At 37.6% G+C, this 13367-nt stretch overlaps 5 protein-coding genes across 7 annotated transcripts; all 5 read left to right on the top strand.

The window, feature by feature from the left end:
• Positions 1 to 49: 49 nt before the first annotated feature.
• On the top strand, positions 50 to 3370 carry LOC103830679 (betaine aldehyde dehydrogenase 1, chloroplastic). The gene is made up of 15 exons (XM_009106490.2): positions 50 to 328; positions 404 to 546; positions 624 to 704; positions 797 to 945; positions 1030 to 1122; positions 1212 to 1335; positions 1467 to 1532; positions 1626 to 1692; positions 1825 to 1901; positions 2170 to 2283; positions 2355 to 2432; positions 2526 to 2677; positions 2753 to 2813; positions 2912 to 3018; positions 3133 to 3370. Exons 1-15 carry the CDS (start codon positions 220 to 222, stop codon positions 3215 to 3217), a joined length of 1506 nt encoding a protein of 501 aa, XP_009104738.1. The 5' UTR covers positions 50 to 219; the 3' UTR covers positions 3218 to 3370.
• Positions 3371 to 3505: 135 nt separating this feature from the next.
• On the top strand, positions 3506 to 6716 carry LOC103830680 (mannose-1-phosphate guanyltransferase alpha). Of its 2 annotated transcripts, XM_033274436.1 has the most exons (16): positions 3506 to 3720; positions 3836 to 4005; positions 4185 to 4282; positions 4353 to 4453; positions 4556 to 4634; positions 4739 to 4799; positions 4882 to 4928; positions 5015 to 5107; positions 5196 to 5286; positions 5366 to 5414; positions 5497 to 5610; positions 5709 to 5856; positions 5936 to 6028; positions 6113 to 6181; positions 6288 to 6330; positions 6419 to 6716. In XM_033274436.1, the coding sequence occupies exons 2-16, from the start codon at positions 3945 to 3947 to the stop codon at positions 6517 to 6519; spliced, it is 1248 nt and encodes a 415-aa protein (XP_033130327.1). In that variant the 5' UTR covers positions 3506 to 3720; positions 3836 to 3944; the 3' UTR covers positions 6520 to 6716. The 2 variants fall into 2 exon arrangements, with proteins under 2 accessions (XP_033130327.1, XP_009104740.1); XM_009106492.3 differs by having other exon boundaries at positions 3688 to 4005; positions 6113 to 6185; positions 6294 to 6330.
• Positions 6717 to 7301: 585 nt separating this feature from the next.
• On the top strand, positions 7302 to 8707 carry LOC103830681 (two-component response regulator ARR15). 2 transcript variants are annotated; one of them, XM_009106493.3, is made up of 6 exons: positions 7302 to 7407; positions 7495 to 7635; positions 7727 to 7803; positions 8019 to 8096; positions 8204 to 8274; positions 8357 to 8707. In XM_009106493.3, the coding sequence occupies exons 1-6, from the start codon at positions 7365 to 7367 to the stop codon at positions 8598 to 8600; spliced, it is 654 nt and encodes a 217-aa protein (XP_009104741.1). In that variant the 5' UTR covers positions 7302 to 7364; the 3' UTR covers positions 8601 to 8707. The 2 variants fall into 2 exon arrangements, with proteins under 2 accessions (XP_009104741.1, XP_018508710.1); XM_018653194.2 differs by lacking the exon at positions 7302 to 7407 and having other exon boundaries at positions 7414 to 7635.
• Positions 8708 to 8950: 243 nt separating this feature from the next.
• LOC103830682 (probable myosin-binding protein 6) lies at positions 8951 to 11747 on the top strand. Its single transcript, XM_009106494.2, has one exon. The coding sequence runs from the start codon at positions 9684 to 9686 to the stop codon at positions 11163 to 11165; it is 1482 nt and encodes a 493-aa protein (XP_009104742.1). The 5' UTR covers positions 8951 to 9683; the 3' UTR covers positions 11166 to 11747.
• Positions 11748 to 11993: 246 nt separating this feature from the next.
• LOC103830683 (germin-like protein subfamily T member 3) lies at positions 11994 to 12801 on the top strand. Its single transcript, XM_009106495.2, has one exon. The coding sequence runs from the start codon at positions 12038 to 12040 to the stop codon at positions 12695 to 12697; it is 660 nt and encodes a 219-aa protein (XP_009104743.1). The 5' UTR covers positions 11994 to 12037; the 3' UTR covers positions 12698 to 12801.
• The last annotated feature ends 566 nt before the right edge of the window (positions 12802 to 13367 follow it).

Raw genomic sequence — 13367 nt, forward strand, 5'->3', positions numbered from 1 at the left:
GGCCATTAACTGTAGTTGTTGTTGCTGTCTTAATCAAATCTAATTAAAAAAATAGAAAGTTCGAGTGAAATGAATCATGTGTCAGCCACAAGAGAGGAGACGTATCTTTAGACAAATAAATTATATAGAAGTGCGTGCAAGTAAGAGAGAAAGCATCATCAACTTCGAGTCTCCCCCATCTTCAGTGAACGAACTAGAAAGTGAGATTCAGATAACATCATGGCGATTCCGATGCCAACTCGCCAGCTGTTCATCGACGGCGAATGGAGAGCGCCAATCTTGAAGAATCGCATCCCAATCGTCAATCCAGCAACCCAAGATGTCATTGGTATTTAACAAAACCCTAGTTCATTCTTGTAATCGATTGGAACCAGATCTCGAGTTGCGTGTGTGTATGTGTTAGGTGATATCCCCGCGGCTACAAAGGAGGATGTGGAGGTTGCAGTCAACGCTGCTCGAAGGGCTTTCTCAAGGAACAAAGGTAAAGATTGGGCCAAAGCACCAGGAGCTCTTCGTGCTAAGTATCTACGCGCTATTGCCGCTAAGGTAATGATATATATATTATGCTTTTTTCTATCAGTGTGTGTTGTTGAGTTATCTTTCAAGCCTCTGTTTTTGTTTAGGTGACTGAGAGGAAGTCGCATCTGGCTACGCTTGAGTCGCTTGATAGTGGTAAACCATTGGATGAGACTGTCTGGGACATGGTACTCTTTGCTCTCTTCTTTTTTGGTTAAAGTCGGGATTTTTTTGAAGGGTTTTTTGGATCTTAATGTTGGTTTTGTTTGATGGGCTGCAGGAGGATGTTGCTGGGTGTTTTGAGTTTTATGCTGACCTTGCTGAAGGTTTAGATGCTAAGCAGAAAGCGCCTGTTTCGCTTCCCATGGAGACTTTTAAGAGTTATGTTCTCAAGCAACCTATTGGAGTTGTGGGACTCATCACTCCTTGGTAACTATCAGTTTCCTTTCTTTGGTGGTGGGTTCACTTGTTTTGGATCACACCTATGCTTTTAAACTTGGTTTGATGCTGTAGGAATTACCCCCTTCTGATGGCTGTTTGGAAGGTGGCTCCTTCACTTGCTGCAGGATGTACTGCGGTTCTCAAGCCATCAGAGCTTGCATCAGTGTAAGTGAACTGTGTATTTCGTTGTTATGCTTCTGCATTGGTCGGTCCTTCTTTGAGCTCTCATTTGTGTTATGGTTTTTTAACTTCAGCACTTGTTTGGAGCTTGCTGATATCTGTCGTGAAGTTGGTCTTCCTCCTGGTGTCCTCAACGTTCTTACAGGATATGGTTCGGAAGCTGGTGCTCCATTGGCATCGCATCCCAGTGTGGACAAGGTATTGGTCTTTGAGGCATACATCAAACATAATTCAATTTGACTAAAAGGGCTACTGATTAAACCATCATTGTAGTTTAATGTGTGCGGTTTCTTAGAACTTAAAATGCAAAAGTCATTGTTTCTTGGCAGATTGCTTTTACCGGAAGTTTTGCCACGGGAAGTAAGGTCATGACAGCTGCTGCTCAGTTGGTGAAGGTAATTCAAATTTCTGATTTTTGTGCTATATATTTTTTTTCCACTCTTCATCAAACAATGTAAGTGACACAACTTTCGTGGCCTTGTTTGCAGCCTGTTTCGATGGAGCTGGGTGGGAAGAGCCCTCTCATTGTGTTCGATGATGTTGATCTTGACAAAGGTGAGTGTCACGAAAAGTAATTTAACGGTATTGATATAGATTGGTTTTATGATGAGTAGACATGAATTGGATCCGGTGAAGCTTTGAAATGAAAGCTTAGTATGTTTTGACTCCTGTTAATGATCTGAATAGCTGCTGAATGGGCTCTCTTCGGTTGCTTCTGGACAAATGGTCAGATCTGCAGTGCAACTTCCCGCCTTCTTGTTCATGTAAGTGCCAACCATGTGTTTCATTATCTTCTGCTTGCTTTTTTGTGTGAACATGAACTACATGCCGTAGCTGAAGAAGTGAATATTCCAAATTATACAATAAGATGTTTCGATAGAGGTCCATAACAATGATAATTATCTCAGACCAAACCTTTTGGGTGGTTATTGCCAACAGGAATAAGTCACTGCTGGATACAATTGCCGATTCTTGTGTGTAATTTATGAATATATGCCTTATGACATTTCAATTTTATATTTTGAATCCTAGGAAAACATCGCATCTGAATTCATAGAAAAACTTGTAAAATGGAGCAAGAACATTAAAGTTTCTGACCCCTTGGAAGAAGGATGCAGGCTTGGTCCTGTTGTCAGCGAAGGGCAGGTAAAAGCCATATCATGTTTCATCTGGATTGTTATGATCCGAATGAGAGCTGACAAATGTGAATGTTGCAGTACGAGAAAATTTTGAAGTTTATCTCAACGGCTAAAAGTGAAGGGGCAACGATTTTACATGGGGGTTCCCGACCTGAGGTATTTATTTTATCTCTCCCTTTCTTTCATATCCTTGATGCAGTTTCTTCCAGGCTATGATGCTGACCTCTACATCACATATACATCTCACAGCATCTGAAAAAGGGCTTCTTCATCGAACCAACCATCATAACTGATGTAACCACTTCAATGCAAATTTGGAGAGAAGAAGTTTTTGGGCCTGTTCTTTGCGTGAAAACATTCTCCAGTGAGGATGAGGCAATTGAGCTAGCAAATGATTCCCAGTAAGATCTTGTCCTAGACTAAACTTCTTTCTTAATTAAGATCTTTTGTGACTGAAAATCTTTGATAAATGATAGTTACGGATTAGGAGCTGCAGTAATATCTAATGATGCAGAAAGGTGTGACCGCGTAAGCCAGGTTAGTGCTTGTTTCTTAAACCATTTTCAGATTCTTTTGTAGTCTCTTACAATACCATCTAGTAACACAAATCAATACTCGGGTTCTACTTTTGTTAGGACTTTGAAGCTGGGATTGTGTGGATTAACTGCTCACAGCCTTGCTTTACTCAAGCTCCATGGGGTGGAGTCAAACGCAGTGGGTTTGGACGCGAATTAGGAGAATGGTACATACTCTCTATTATAAAACGAATCTTATTGTTAAGGACCTAAATCACTTGATGGCTTGGTATCTGAACAAGTCTTGGGTTTGGTTGGTTTCTTGTGTGTTGTTTGTGCAGGGGACTTGATAACTACTTGAGTGTGAAGCAAGTGACGCTCTACACATCAAACGACCCATGGGGATGGTACAAACCCCCTTGCTAAGTAATGATGAATACGTTGTCATGAAAACGGAAAACCAAATGCTGTGTCTGTGTTGTCCATCTGTGTGCTTTTTCTTTTTTAAAATCAGTCTGTCTAGTTGTGGAACCTTTTGAGTATAATTAAAGACGATATGAATAAAGTCAGCTTTGGTGATTCGCTTTTGTTGTGCATTGAGGCACCATTTTAGGGATCTGGTGCAGAGATATCATGTATATCAAAGAACATGCACCATTTTATGTAACCTTCAAGTCGCAACAAAGTTTGAAACTCACATGGCATTTAATTCAAAGTCGGTAGTATTTGCTTAGAAAAAGCGTTTTATATTAAACAAATCTGAAAGGGGAAGAAGATAAAAAAGGATAAAGAAGAGAGAGACAGAGAGGTGTGTGGGGATTTTCTGGTGCTTATCCTTTTAGAGTGTGACTTGGACCCATTACCATAACAGTACAGCTCTCCTTAGATCTATCTCATCTCGAGATAAACCACTGTCCCTTACTTACTAGGTGACACTTTCGATTACATCTTCTCTCCTTTCTTTGTCAATTTCTCCTACCGTTAGATCTTTTCTTTATTGTCTGAATTCTGATCCTGCGGTGCCCATTTCTTGCTTTGTAATAGAACATTGGTGATATTAGTGCTTAAGAAAGAACTCTGAGGTTTTGTGGGTCTCTCTCTGCTTAAAGATTTGTGCATTTGGGGATTCGTTATTGTCTGAATTTTGAGAAAAATGGGAAGCTCAATGGAGGAGAAAGTGGTGGCTGTGATCATGGTCGGTGGTCCAACCAAAGGTAATAGCGAATGCCTGAGAAATCTCCTTTGATCTTAAACAGTACCTTTAGATGTGGATTTATGTTTGAGCACATTACAATGTGTTTCTTTCCTTTTTATCGTTAGTGTCTCTGCAGACAATTCTGGTCTGAATAGTTTATGTGTTCTGATTCTGTTCGAATCTTGGGATCCACCACAGGTACTCGATTTCGACCACTGTCCCTGAATATTCCAAAGCCTCTGTTTCCTATTGCCGGACAACCTATGGTGCATCATCCAATCTCAGCTTGTAAAAGGGTAAGTTTCTTCACTTCAGTTTCAACTTCAGATCAATAAATAAATGATAGCAATCCTTAATTGTCTGCAGATTCCAAACTTGGCTCAAATCTATCTTGTTGGTTTCTATGAGGAAAGGGAGTTTGCACTTTATGTCTCTGCCATCTCCAATGAACTCAAAGTTCCTGTCAGGTTTTGATAAACTCTCTCCTCCTTTTGAAGTCTCAGTGTGGCTCATTTGTTTTAGGCTTTGATCTTTGATTCTCTGTTTTGTTTTGGGTTTCTGCATATTAGATATCTGAGAGAAGACAAGCCACACGGCTCAGCTGGTGGGTTGTATCACTTTAGAAATCTAATCATGGAAGATGACCCGGTTAGTCCCCAAGGAGTCTTATTATTATTGTTATACTGAATCATTCTTATCCTCAATTGTTTTATGAACTAAGTGTTTCTTCTTCACATCTGACTTCCTTGCAGTCTCATATCTTCCTGCTTAATTGTGATGTTTGCTGCAGTTTCCCCTTGCCAGAAATGCTTGGTATGTACTTTCTTTTCTAAGCCGCAGATTCATCTCTTGGTTTTGAAGATTGTTCTTACTCTCTGATGCCTTTACTACACAGAGGCTCATAGGAAATATGGTGGAATTGGAACTCTTCTTGTGATCAAGGTTTGCCATTGAGCAATAAGATTAGTCTTGTTTTTGTTTCTTGTGGATTTTATCAAAGTTTACTTTCTGTGTGTTTGGTTGTTTAGGTCTCTCCTGAATCAGCAAACCAATTTGGAGAACTGGTTGCAGATCCAGATACTAATGAACTGCTTCATTACACCGAGAAACCTGAAACTTTTGTATGTACATATCACTGAGATGACTTCAGCTCTTTATCATTTCCAAGATGGCAATATCTGATTCTAATGTTTTATTTTGGAAACACAGGTCAGTGACCTTGTTAACTGCGGTGTTTATGTATTTACACCTGACATTTTCACTGCTATAAGAGATGTTTCCTCTCAAAGGAAAGATACAGGTAAAAGCAAGTAACAAACATCTTAAAACATACATCTTCAAAGTCCCTCTTATTCTTGTTCCCTTTTGTTTTGTCTTAGCAATTCTGAGACGTGTTTCCAGCTTTGAAGCTCTTCAACCGGCAACAAGGTTGGCCTACCTGTCTCTTCATAGCCTTTGAACTGAATCATCTTCTTAAGATTGTTATGTTTTCACCCTTTTTTTAAAATAGGATCCCAGCAGATTTTGTAAGACTGGATCAAGACATCCTTTCACCTCTAGCTGGGAAGAAGCAGCTATATACTTATGAGACTTTGGATTTCTGGGAGCAAATCAAATCTCCTGGGTATACCTTTTGCCTTGTCTCATTTCTTACAGCTGAATCAGGGAATCAAGTGTTTATGTCTCTTAGTCTCTTACTTAACTGGTTTACTTTTTGCTCAGAATGTCGCTGCGGTGCTCGGAACTCTATCTTTCCCAGTTCCGGTTGACTTCTCCCCAAGTGTTGGCTAGTGGTGATGGAACAAAGACTGCTATAGTGATTGGCGATGTTTACATACATCATTCTGCAAAAATACACCCAACTGCAAAGGTACCTTTTGTCCATTGTTGACGCAACTTCTTATTATCCCACTTTTAACACAAAGACATTCTGTCTGGTCTGTTAACAGATTGGTCCCAACGTATCAATCTCTGCAAATGCACGTGTTGGGCCTGGTGTCAGGCTCATCAGCTGTATCATCCTTGACGACGTTGAGATCATGGTATGTCTTCTTATATCAGAGACTTGCAAAAGGGGTAAAAGTCTCTCATGATTGACTCTCTTCAGTGACTGTCTGTTTGCACAGGAAAATGCAGTGGTGACTAACGCAATTGTTGGGTGGAAATCTTCTATAGGGAGATGGTCTCGTGTCCAGGCATGTTTCTCTCTTCTGCTCATCTCTTAAGAGTCTGATCTTTAAATGTTTCTTTCTGTGTTTCCTACACAATCATGAACCTGAAGGTATTCTTTGTTGATCACAGGCTGAGGGAGTCTACAACTCCAAACTTGGAGTTACTATTCTCGGTAAACTATTTTTTATATTCACTTCCCTTTAAGAGTCATTCCTTTTACTTATAGACATAGAGGTAACCTGAAACATAAATGGTTTCAGGAGACTCGGTTGCAGTTGAAGACGAGGTTGTGGTGACCAGCAGTATTGTTCTTCCAAACAAGACACTCAACGTCAGTGTTCAAGACGAGATCATCTTATAACTCAAGAAAGGAAACCAACCTTGTGGATCTATACCATGTCCCTGAGATTCAATGTTTACTGGAGAATCACCAAAGAAGTATTTCACATGAATCTTTTGTTTAAATTTGTACCAGATTCCACCATATATACTGAGTCACACCTACTGTAAATGCTATTTTGGCCCATGATATAATAATAAATCACTTGTGTCTTATCCCATGAAGCTTTAGTGAATGTATCAATGTCCAAAGCTGTTTTTTTTTATGCAAGTGAAACGGTCGAGAAGAACATAGACCGAGTCTACAAATTTAGATTCTTCTTTTAAAATAATGTATAGTTTAAAGTTGATTTTTTAAAAATTTTAGGTATACTTTGAGATTTAATGCTTGTAACTTCAAAAGAAACACTAAATATATAAAGATGATACTGTTAACTTTTAAAAATTACATAACTACTTCATTAAATGTACTATATTTTTCTAAACAAGGTCTAGAAAATAATTTGAGACGGCATTGTCAATGTCTCTAAAGAAAATGACATGAATGTTTTGAGCATGGTGAATAAAGGCCATCAACTCCTATACAAGGAGGATCAAGACATAAACACATTATTATCAACATTAATAGACAGTAGTTACTGTGATTACTACTAATAAAAATCTACAGAGGAGAGTTGTCATTGTCAGAAAGAGATTAAAGAGAGCAGACAAAAGATTGTAAAATCAAAACAAGATTGGGACCCTCGAAAGATTATGACCGTGAAGACACAACAATGTTACGTTATCTGACAAGACATAAACACATCACTTATCGATTTAGATTTTCTTTCCCCTCTCCAAGATCCGATCCTCAAGATTCTCTTCTCTATGTTTATATCAGATCACCATCTCTTTCCTCTCTCTTATTTATGTAACTCCTCGTCTTCCTTCACATTGATGTTTGTGTCCTTTTTTGACGTTATATATCTAACATCTCTTTTCTTTATTCTACTTTCAGGTTCACAAGAGAGAACAATGACAGTGGGAGATTTATCTTCTTCTACAATTTCTTCCCCGGAGTTGCATGTTCTCGCCGTCGATGACAGTTTTGTTGATCGTAAAGTTATAGAGAGGTTGCTTAGGATCTCTGCTTGTAAAGGTAATAAAGAGGCAAAACCGTTTCTTAAAATCTTTTTATTTTCCTCCTCTATGTTTGGTCTCTTGATTGTGGGTTTGTCTACTATATAAAGTGACCACTGTTGAGAGTGGGACTAGGGCTCTTCAGTATCTTGGCCTTGATGGAGACGATGCACCTTCTGCTCTTAAGGTACTGTTTCTTTATAAACCTTCTTGCAGAGAAAAAAGGTTTGAAATTTGGACTTGTTTTCTCTTCTGGTTTGGCTCCCAAGAAACTTAGATTTGAATAATGAGGAATACAATATTTAACCTAAATTTTGTTGTCAGTTTCTTGAAAATAAAGCTTTGAAGATTTGCTTTTGATCAGTTGATATGAATAGTTCTGCTAAATTTTGATAAAAACAGGATTTGAAGGTGAACTTGATAGTGACAGATTACTCTATGCCAGGACTAACAGGATATGAACTACTCAAGAAGATCAAAGTAGGTTTACTTTTTTTTTTTATATAGAATTTTTCATTTATGAGAACTTTTTCTTTTTGAATGAAGCTTAGTTACACAGAAACAAAGTTGTTTAATTTTATTACCAGGAGTCATCTGCATTTAGAGAGATACCAGTAGTCATAATGTCCTCTGAGAATATACAACCTCGTATTGACCAGTAAGTGATTGTTATTAGTATGAAACAATTAATCTCAACTATGTAATCTGATTTTAGGTATTTGTTCTCTTTTTTCTTGTAGATGTATGACAGAAGGAGCAGAGGATTTCCTGCTAAAACCGGTGAAGTTAGCAGACGTGAAGCGGTTAACAGAACTTATAATCAGAAATGTTGAACCTGAAGAAGAAGATAAATCCAAACACTCTTATCCTAACAGAATCCTACAAAACAACACTGATTCATCATCGTCTCATGATGATGTCTCCTCTCTGGATGATGACACTCCATCTTCCAAGCGAATGAAAACTAGAATCCACGGCTCATGATTGAGCAGCTTGAGTAATTTCTCCCACTCCTTTCTTTTGTTTTCTGTAATAACACTACTATTAAGCCAAGATGTTGTTATGTTTTGATATATGCAAGTCTTTAGATCCTGATGCAGTGATGCTCATAATGACTCTCTATTTCTAAAAGAAAAGTATACATGAAATCTAACATCTAAAAATTTAAAAGTAAACGTCAAACGATATGTACATGATTTTCAATGCCATGCACGATTTCACTTGTGTTTCATAAGAAGAAAGATGCAGTACAAAGGTTCAGCTCATCCTCAAGTAAAGCTGCCACAGTCACTAAGATAAGAACAAATATATCCCCCCATTTTAAGAAACTTTTCACTTAGAAACAATTTGTGTAAGCCTCACTAACCAAACATTGTAAAAGCATCTCCTCAACAGAGCGGTGGAGATATCTGTTTGACGCTAAGCTACTCAAGTTTATGTATTTGGCTAAATAACAGACAGAGGAGTTTTTGAGAATAGGACTAAGTGGGTTTCTAGAGTTTCATCATCATCTTTTTTTTAATCCTTCCACGTTGGAAGGTTGTTGTAATACTGTCTAGACACTCGTGTGGATCTATCAAAACTTATTAAATTATATTTACTTTATATGGTAAGATATATCTAATTTCCAACTATAGGATGTTGTAGTATTCGTAGAATAATGTCATTATGATTAGGTACATAACCTGTTTTGCAAGCAACAGTCTTCCAATCACAGAACATAATTCCCATTGATTAATCAACCAATCAAACAACATCATATAGATATGTAGATGTCATGTGTGTGTTGGCATGTTCTTTGTTTCGGTCGTGCAAGGTTGTATTCAGTTTAAGCGTCAACGACAAAGTTCTCCTCACGTCTAAGCTGGAAAGATTTACATAAAATCCCATTTGCTTTTTTTTTGTCTATCTGTTGTCTCTAAATTTTTTCAATTCCAAATATCATCCTTTGTTTTTTGACTAATTTAGACTTTCCCAAACCCATAAATAGAAACACAATCATAAACATAACTCACAAGAGAGTGAGAGAGAGAGAGATCCTGATCTATGTTCTTTTGTTGATCTGACATGATTATACAATTGCTCTGTTTCTTCTTGTTCTTGTTTCTTCTTTTACAAGTCACCATGCTTAAACGTTCTTTCAAGAATTTTGTTGAACAAGAACTCGGATCTTTCCCTCAGTTCCTCATCTACACCCTTCTCGAATTGACTCTCATCACCATCCTCTTCATAGACGGGGTTCTCGCCTTCTTATCAAACCAATACGCAAGATTCTTCGAGCTCAACACTCCTTGTCTCCTCTGCACCAGAATCGACCACGTTCTTGTCCCTAGAAACCCTCATTTCTATTACAACGACTCAATATGCGACTCACACAAGAAGAAAGTCTCTTCCCTTGCGTATTGCCATGTCCACAAGAAACTCTCTGAGATCAAACATATGTGTGAAGGTTGTCTTCTCTCTTTCGCCACCGAGAAGGAATCTGACTGTGACACGTATAAGTCTCTCATTGGGATCTTGCATAAAGATCTTGAGCTTCTCATTGACGAACAAGTGCTTGCCTTGGCGCTCAAGAAAGACGATGACCTTGTTCAGACAACAACAAACCTGGTGGATTACAAGACAAACAACAACATTAGCTTGAAACAACATTGCTCTTGTTGCGGAGATTTATTGAAGAACAACAGTTCTTTCCTTGCTCCTGCTCTCTCTCCTAGGGTTCCCTACAACAAGCTGTCTGAGAATGAATCTGAGTTTAGGGTTTTGGATGTTGGCAGAACACTGAGTGGTGTAAGAGGAGGTAACAAGTTCTTTGGGACACCTCTTAGAAAACTCCCTTTGGATAAGACAGAGAATACTTCTGACATGGCTGATTCAAACGGTGAATACATCCTTAATCAGCTCAAGAAAGAGGCTTGCTTGGACAAGAAGTCACTGATGGATTTGTATATGGAGTTAGATGAAGAGAGGAGTGCTTCAGCTGTTGCAGCCAATAACGCTATGGCTATGATTACAAAGCTACAAGCCGAAAAAGCCACTGTTCAAATGGAGGCTTTGCAGTGCCAAAGAATGATGGATGAGCAAGCAGAGTATGACCAAGAAGCTTTGCAGTCTCTGAGTAGTGAATTGGCAAAGAGGGAAGAGGATATGAAGGAGCTTGAAGATGAACTTGAGGCTTACAGAGAGACATATGGATGTTTAACGGATAAAGATGATGTGAGAGAAGAGTTTCTTGAGGAACACGGCAATGCCAGTGTAGTTTGTTATTCAAATCATGAGGACAATGGAGCAAACATTGATCAAAGTGGGTCTTGTAAATCCGAAGAATCGAAATTCTTAGGACAAATGAAAGGAACTGAAAGCAAAGAAGATATAGTAAAGGAGCTTTCTGAGATCACAGAGAGGCTAAGTGCTCTTCAATCAAATGGTGAACTGTTGAAACATATTGCTGATGTTTTAGAAGTTAGTGAAGGTGAAGCAATTCTAATGCAGATATCTCAAAACTTGCACATGCTTCGTAGTTTTGTTGCTATGCCTTCAGAATCATGAATTTGTAATACATCTTTTATTGTTTCTTAGAGAACACGCAAGCTTCTAATGCATTGTCTTAAATTCAAAACATTTTTCTTATTCTTATTCATTGAAATGTTTCAGATTTGCTCTATGAAACCTAACTTGTAAGATGAAATGCATAAAGACTAGAGCCTGATTTTGAAACACAATTTTTTTGTTGTTGTTTACTTGTGATTTTCTTAAGAATACTCACTGATCGTTGAATATTTTTTTGTATGTAGTAATTTTTCTAGAAATTCCAAACTTTAGTTATGTAATCTTCTAGAGATTTGAAGTAAGTTTTTGAGAATTTCGTAAAAAATGACACTTCGTACCAATAGAAATTTGAAATACAAGAGAACCAACTTTTAACACTACCACTAGTCACTAGACTACCAACATCTTGGTAACATGCTTTGATTGTTACAAAGTTTTTCTTCATACATTTGCATTTTGAATTTGATCGATGAATCCACCCTAGAAGAATGGATCGCAGAAACAAATATTATTGAACTGAAACTATTTAATTAGTTACGTTAATATATAACCAAACAATACAGTAATTATTTCTTTTGGGAATATAGGTTTGATTGGTCTTTCTTTTAGTATATTTGTGATTGCGTGTACATCAAGACAATTAAAACCTAACTCACTTCAGCCAAAATGAAAACCACACAAAATTACACTAATACGAGCCCCAACATTCATAAAGATTCAATCATTCACGTGTTTGCCTTAAACCAATCTTATCTTATTCTATCTCGTTATAAGGTCAGTCCAAGAAATACCAAATTTCTGAGGCTATATAATCAACAGTAACCGTGGTGACTTATCATCATCACAAACATCATCATCATATCTCCCTAGCAATGGCTAATGTTCCACAAATATCTTCTTCAATCCTCCTTACACTCTGCTTCACTCTCTTCACGACTCCAGCCCTCTCAGACTACCTTAACCCCTTACAAGACTTCTGTGTAGCTGATCTCCAAGCTACCCCATCCAACACTGGCTACCCATGCAAGTCACAAGTCACCTCTGAAGACTTCTTCTACTCCGGCTTAGGCACTCCACTAAACACTTCAAACCCAAAAGGTGTAGCCGCTAATAGAGCAAACCTCATGACGTTTCCAGGACTTAACACGATGGGAATATCCATGTACAACGTTGCAGTGGCCGCCGGAGTAGCTAACCCGCCTCACTCCCACCCTGGTGTGACCGAGGCAGGGATCGTGGTCGAAGGCTCGGTCTTGATTGGGTTCTTGACGAATAACTACACGTTGTACTCCAAAGTTGCTGGTCCTGGTGACATGTTTGTGATTCCTCCGGGACTCATTCACTATGAGATGAACGTTGGGAAAACGGAAGCTCGTCTTTTGACTGTGGTGGCTAGTGAGTGGCCTAGCGAGGTGCTTGTGCCGCACACTTTGTTTCTTGCGAAACCAGCGATTCCAGACTTTGTTTTGGAGAAGATTTTCAAGACTGATGGTAAAACAATCAACATGCTCAGGACTAAGTTAACTAATTAAACATATGTTTATGTGTTTCCTCTAAAAAATGTAAGGGAAAATGTAATCTGGTATGAGTTTGCCTTAAAAATGAATAAATGAGCTGTCTTTTTATTTGTTTTTTTTCACAATAAAAATCTCAACAAATATGAGAGAGTTTTCGTTCTCGTTTTATGTCATTTCAAAAGTAAACATTTGTTACAAATACTAGAGATTTTTTCCGCGCTTCGCGCGGATTGTGTCTTATAAATTTATTTTATTTATAATATTATTTGTCGGTTTGTTTCTTTTACATTAATTTTTTGTTTTTCCAATGTTAGTTTTTCTTAATTTAAATTTATATGTTTATAGTTTTTCTTTTTTCTGGTTGTAGATGGAGAATTATATTTTTTATTGATAGTTTTTGTATGTGACATAAACTTTTTGAAATTTTAAAATAATGTTATATATAGTACAATTAACACATTAAAGAAGAGAAACATATTTAAGCACATTTTATACAGGTTTTATATACATAATCTTAAACATTATATATGTATATATTATAAGTTTGAAACATGTAAATGCTTTCTAAAGTTAAATACTTGTTCTGGGTTTACATAACTTATCGAAAGTTTTATCTTTTTTAAATTTAAATCACAGAAAAAAATCAAAAAGTCAGTGTAGATGGGTTTTCTTGGGCTTTTAAATC

The sequence above is a fragment of the Brassica rapa genome, chromosome A07 (genome assembly GCF_000309985.2).
Source record: "Brassica rapa cultivar Chiifu-401-42 chromosome A07, CAAS_Brap_v3.01, whole genome shotgun sequence".
Classification (NCBI taxonomy): Eukaryota; Viridiplantae; Streptophyta; class Magnoliopsida; order Brassicales; family Brassicaceae; genus Brassica; species Brassica rapa.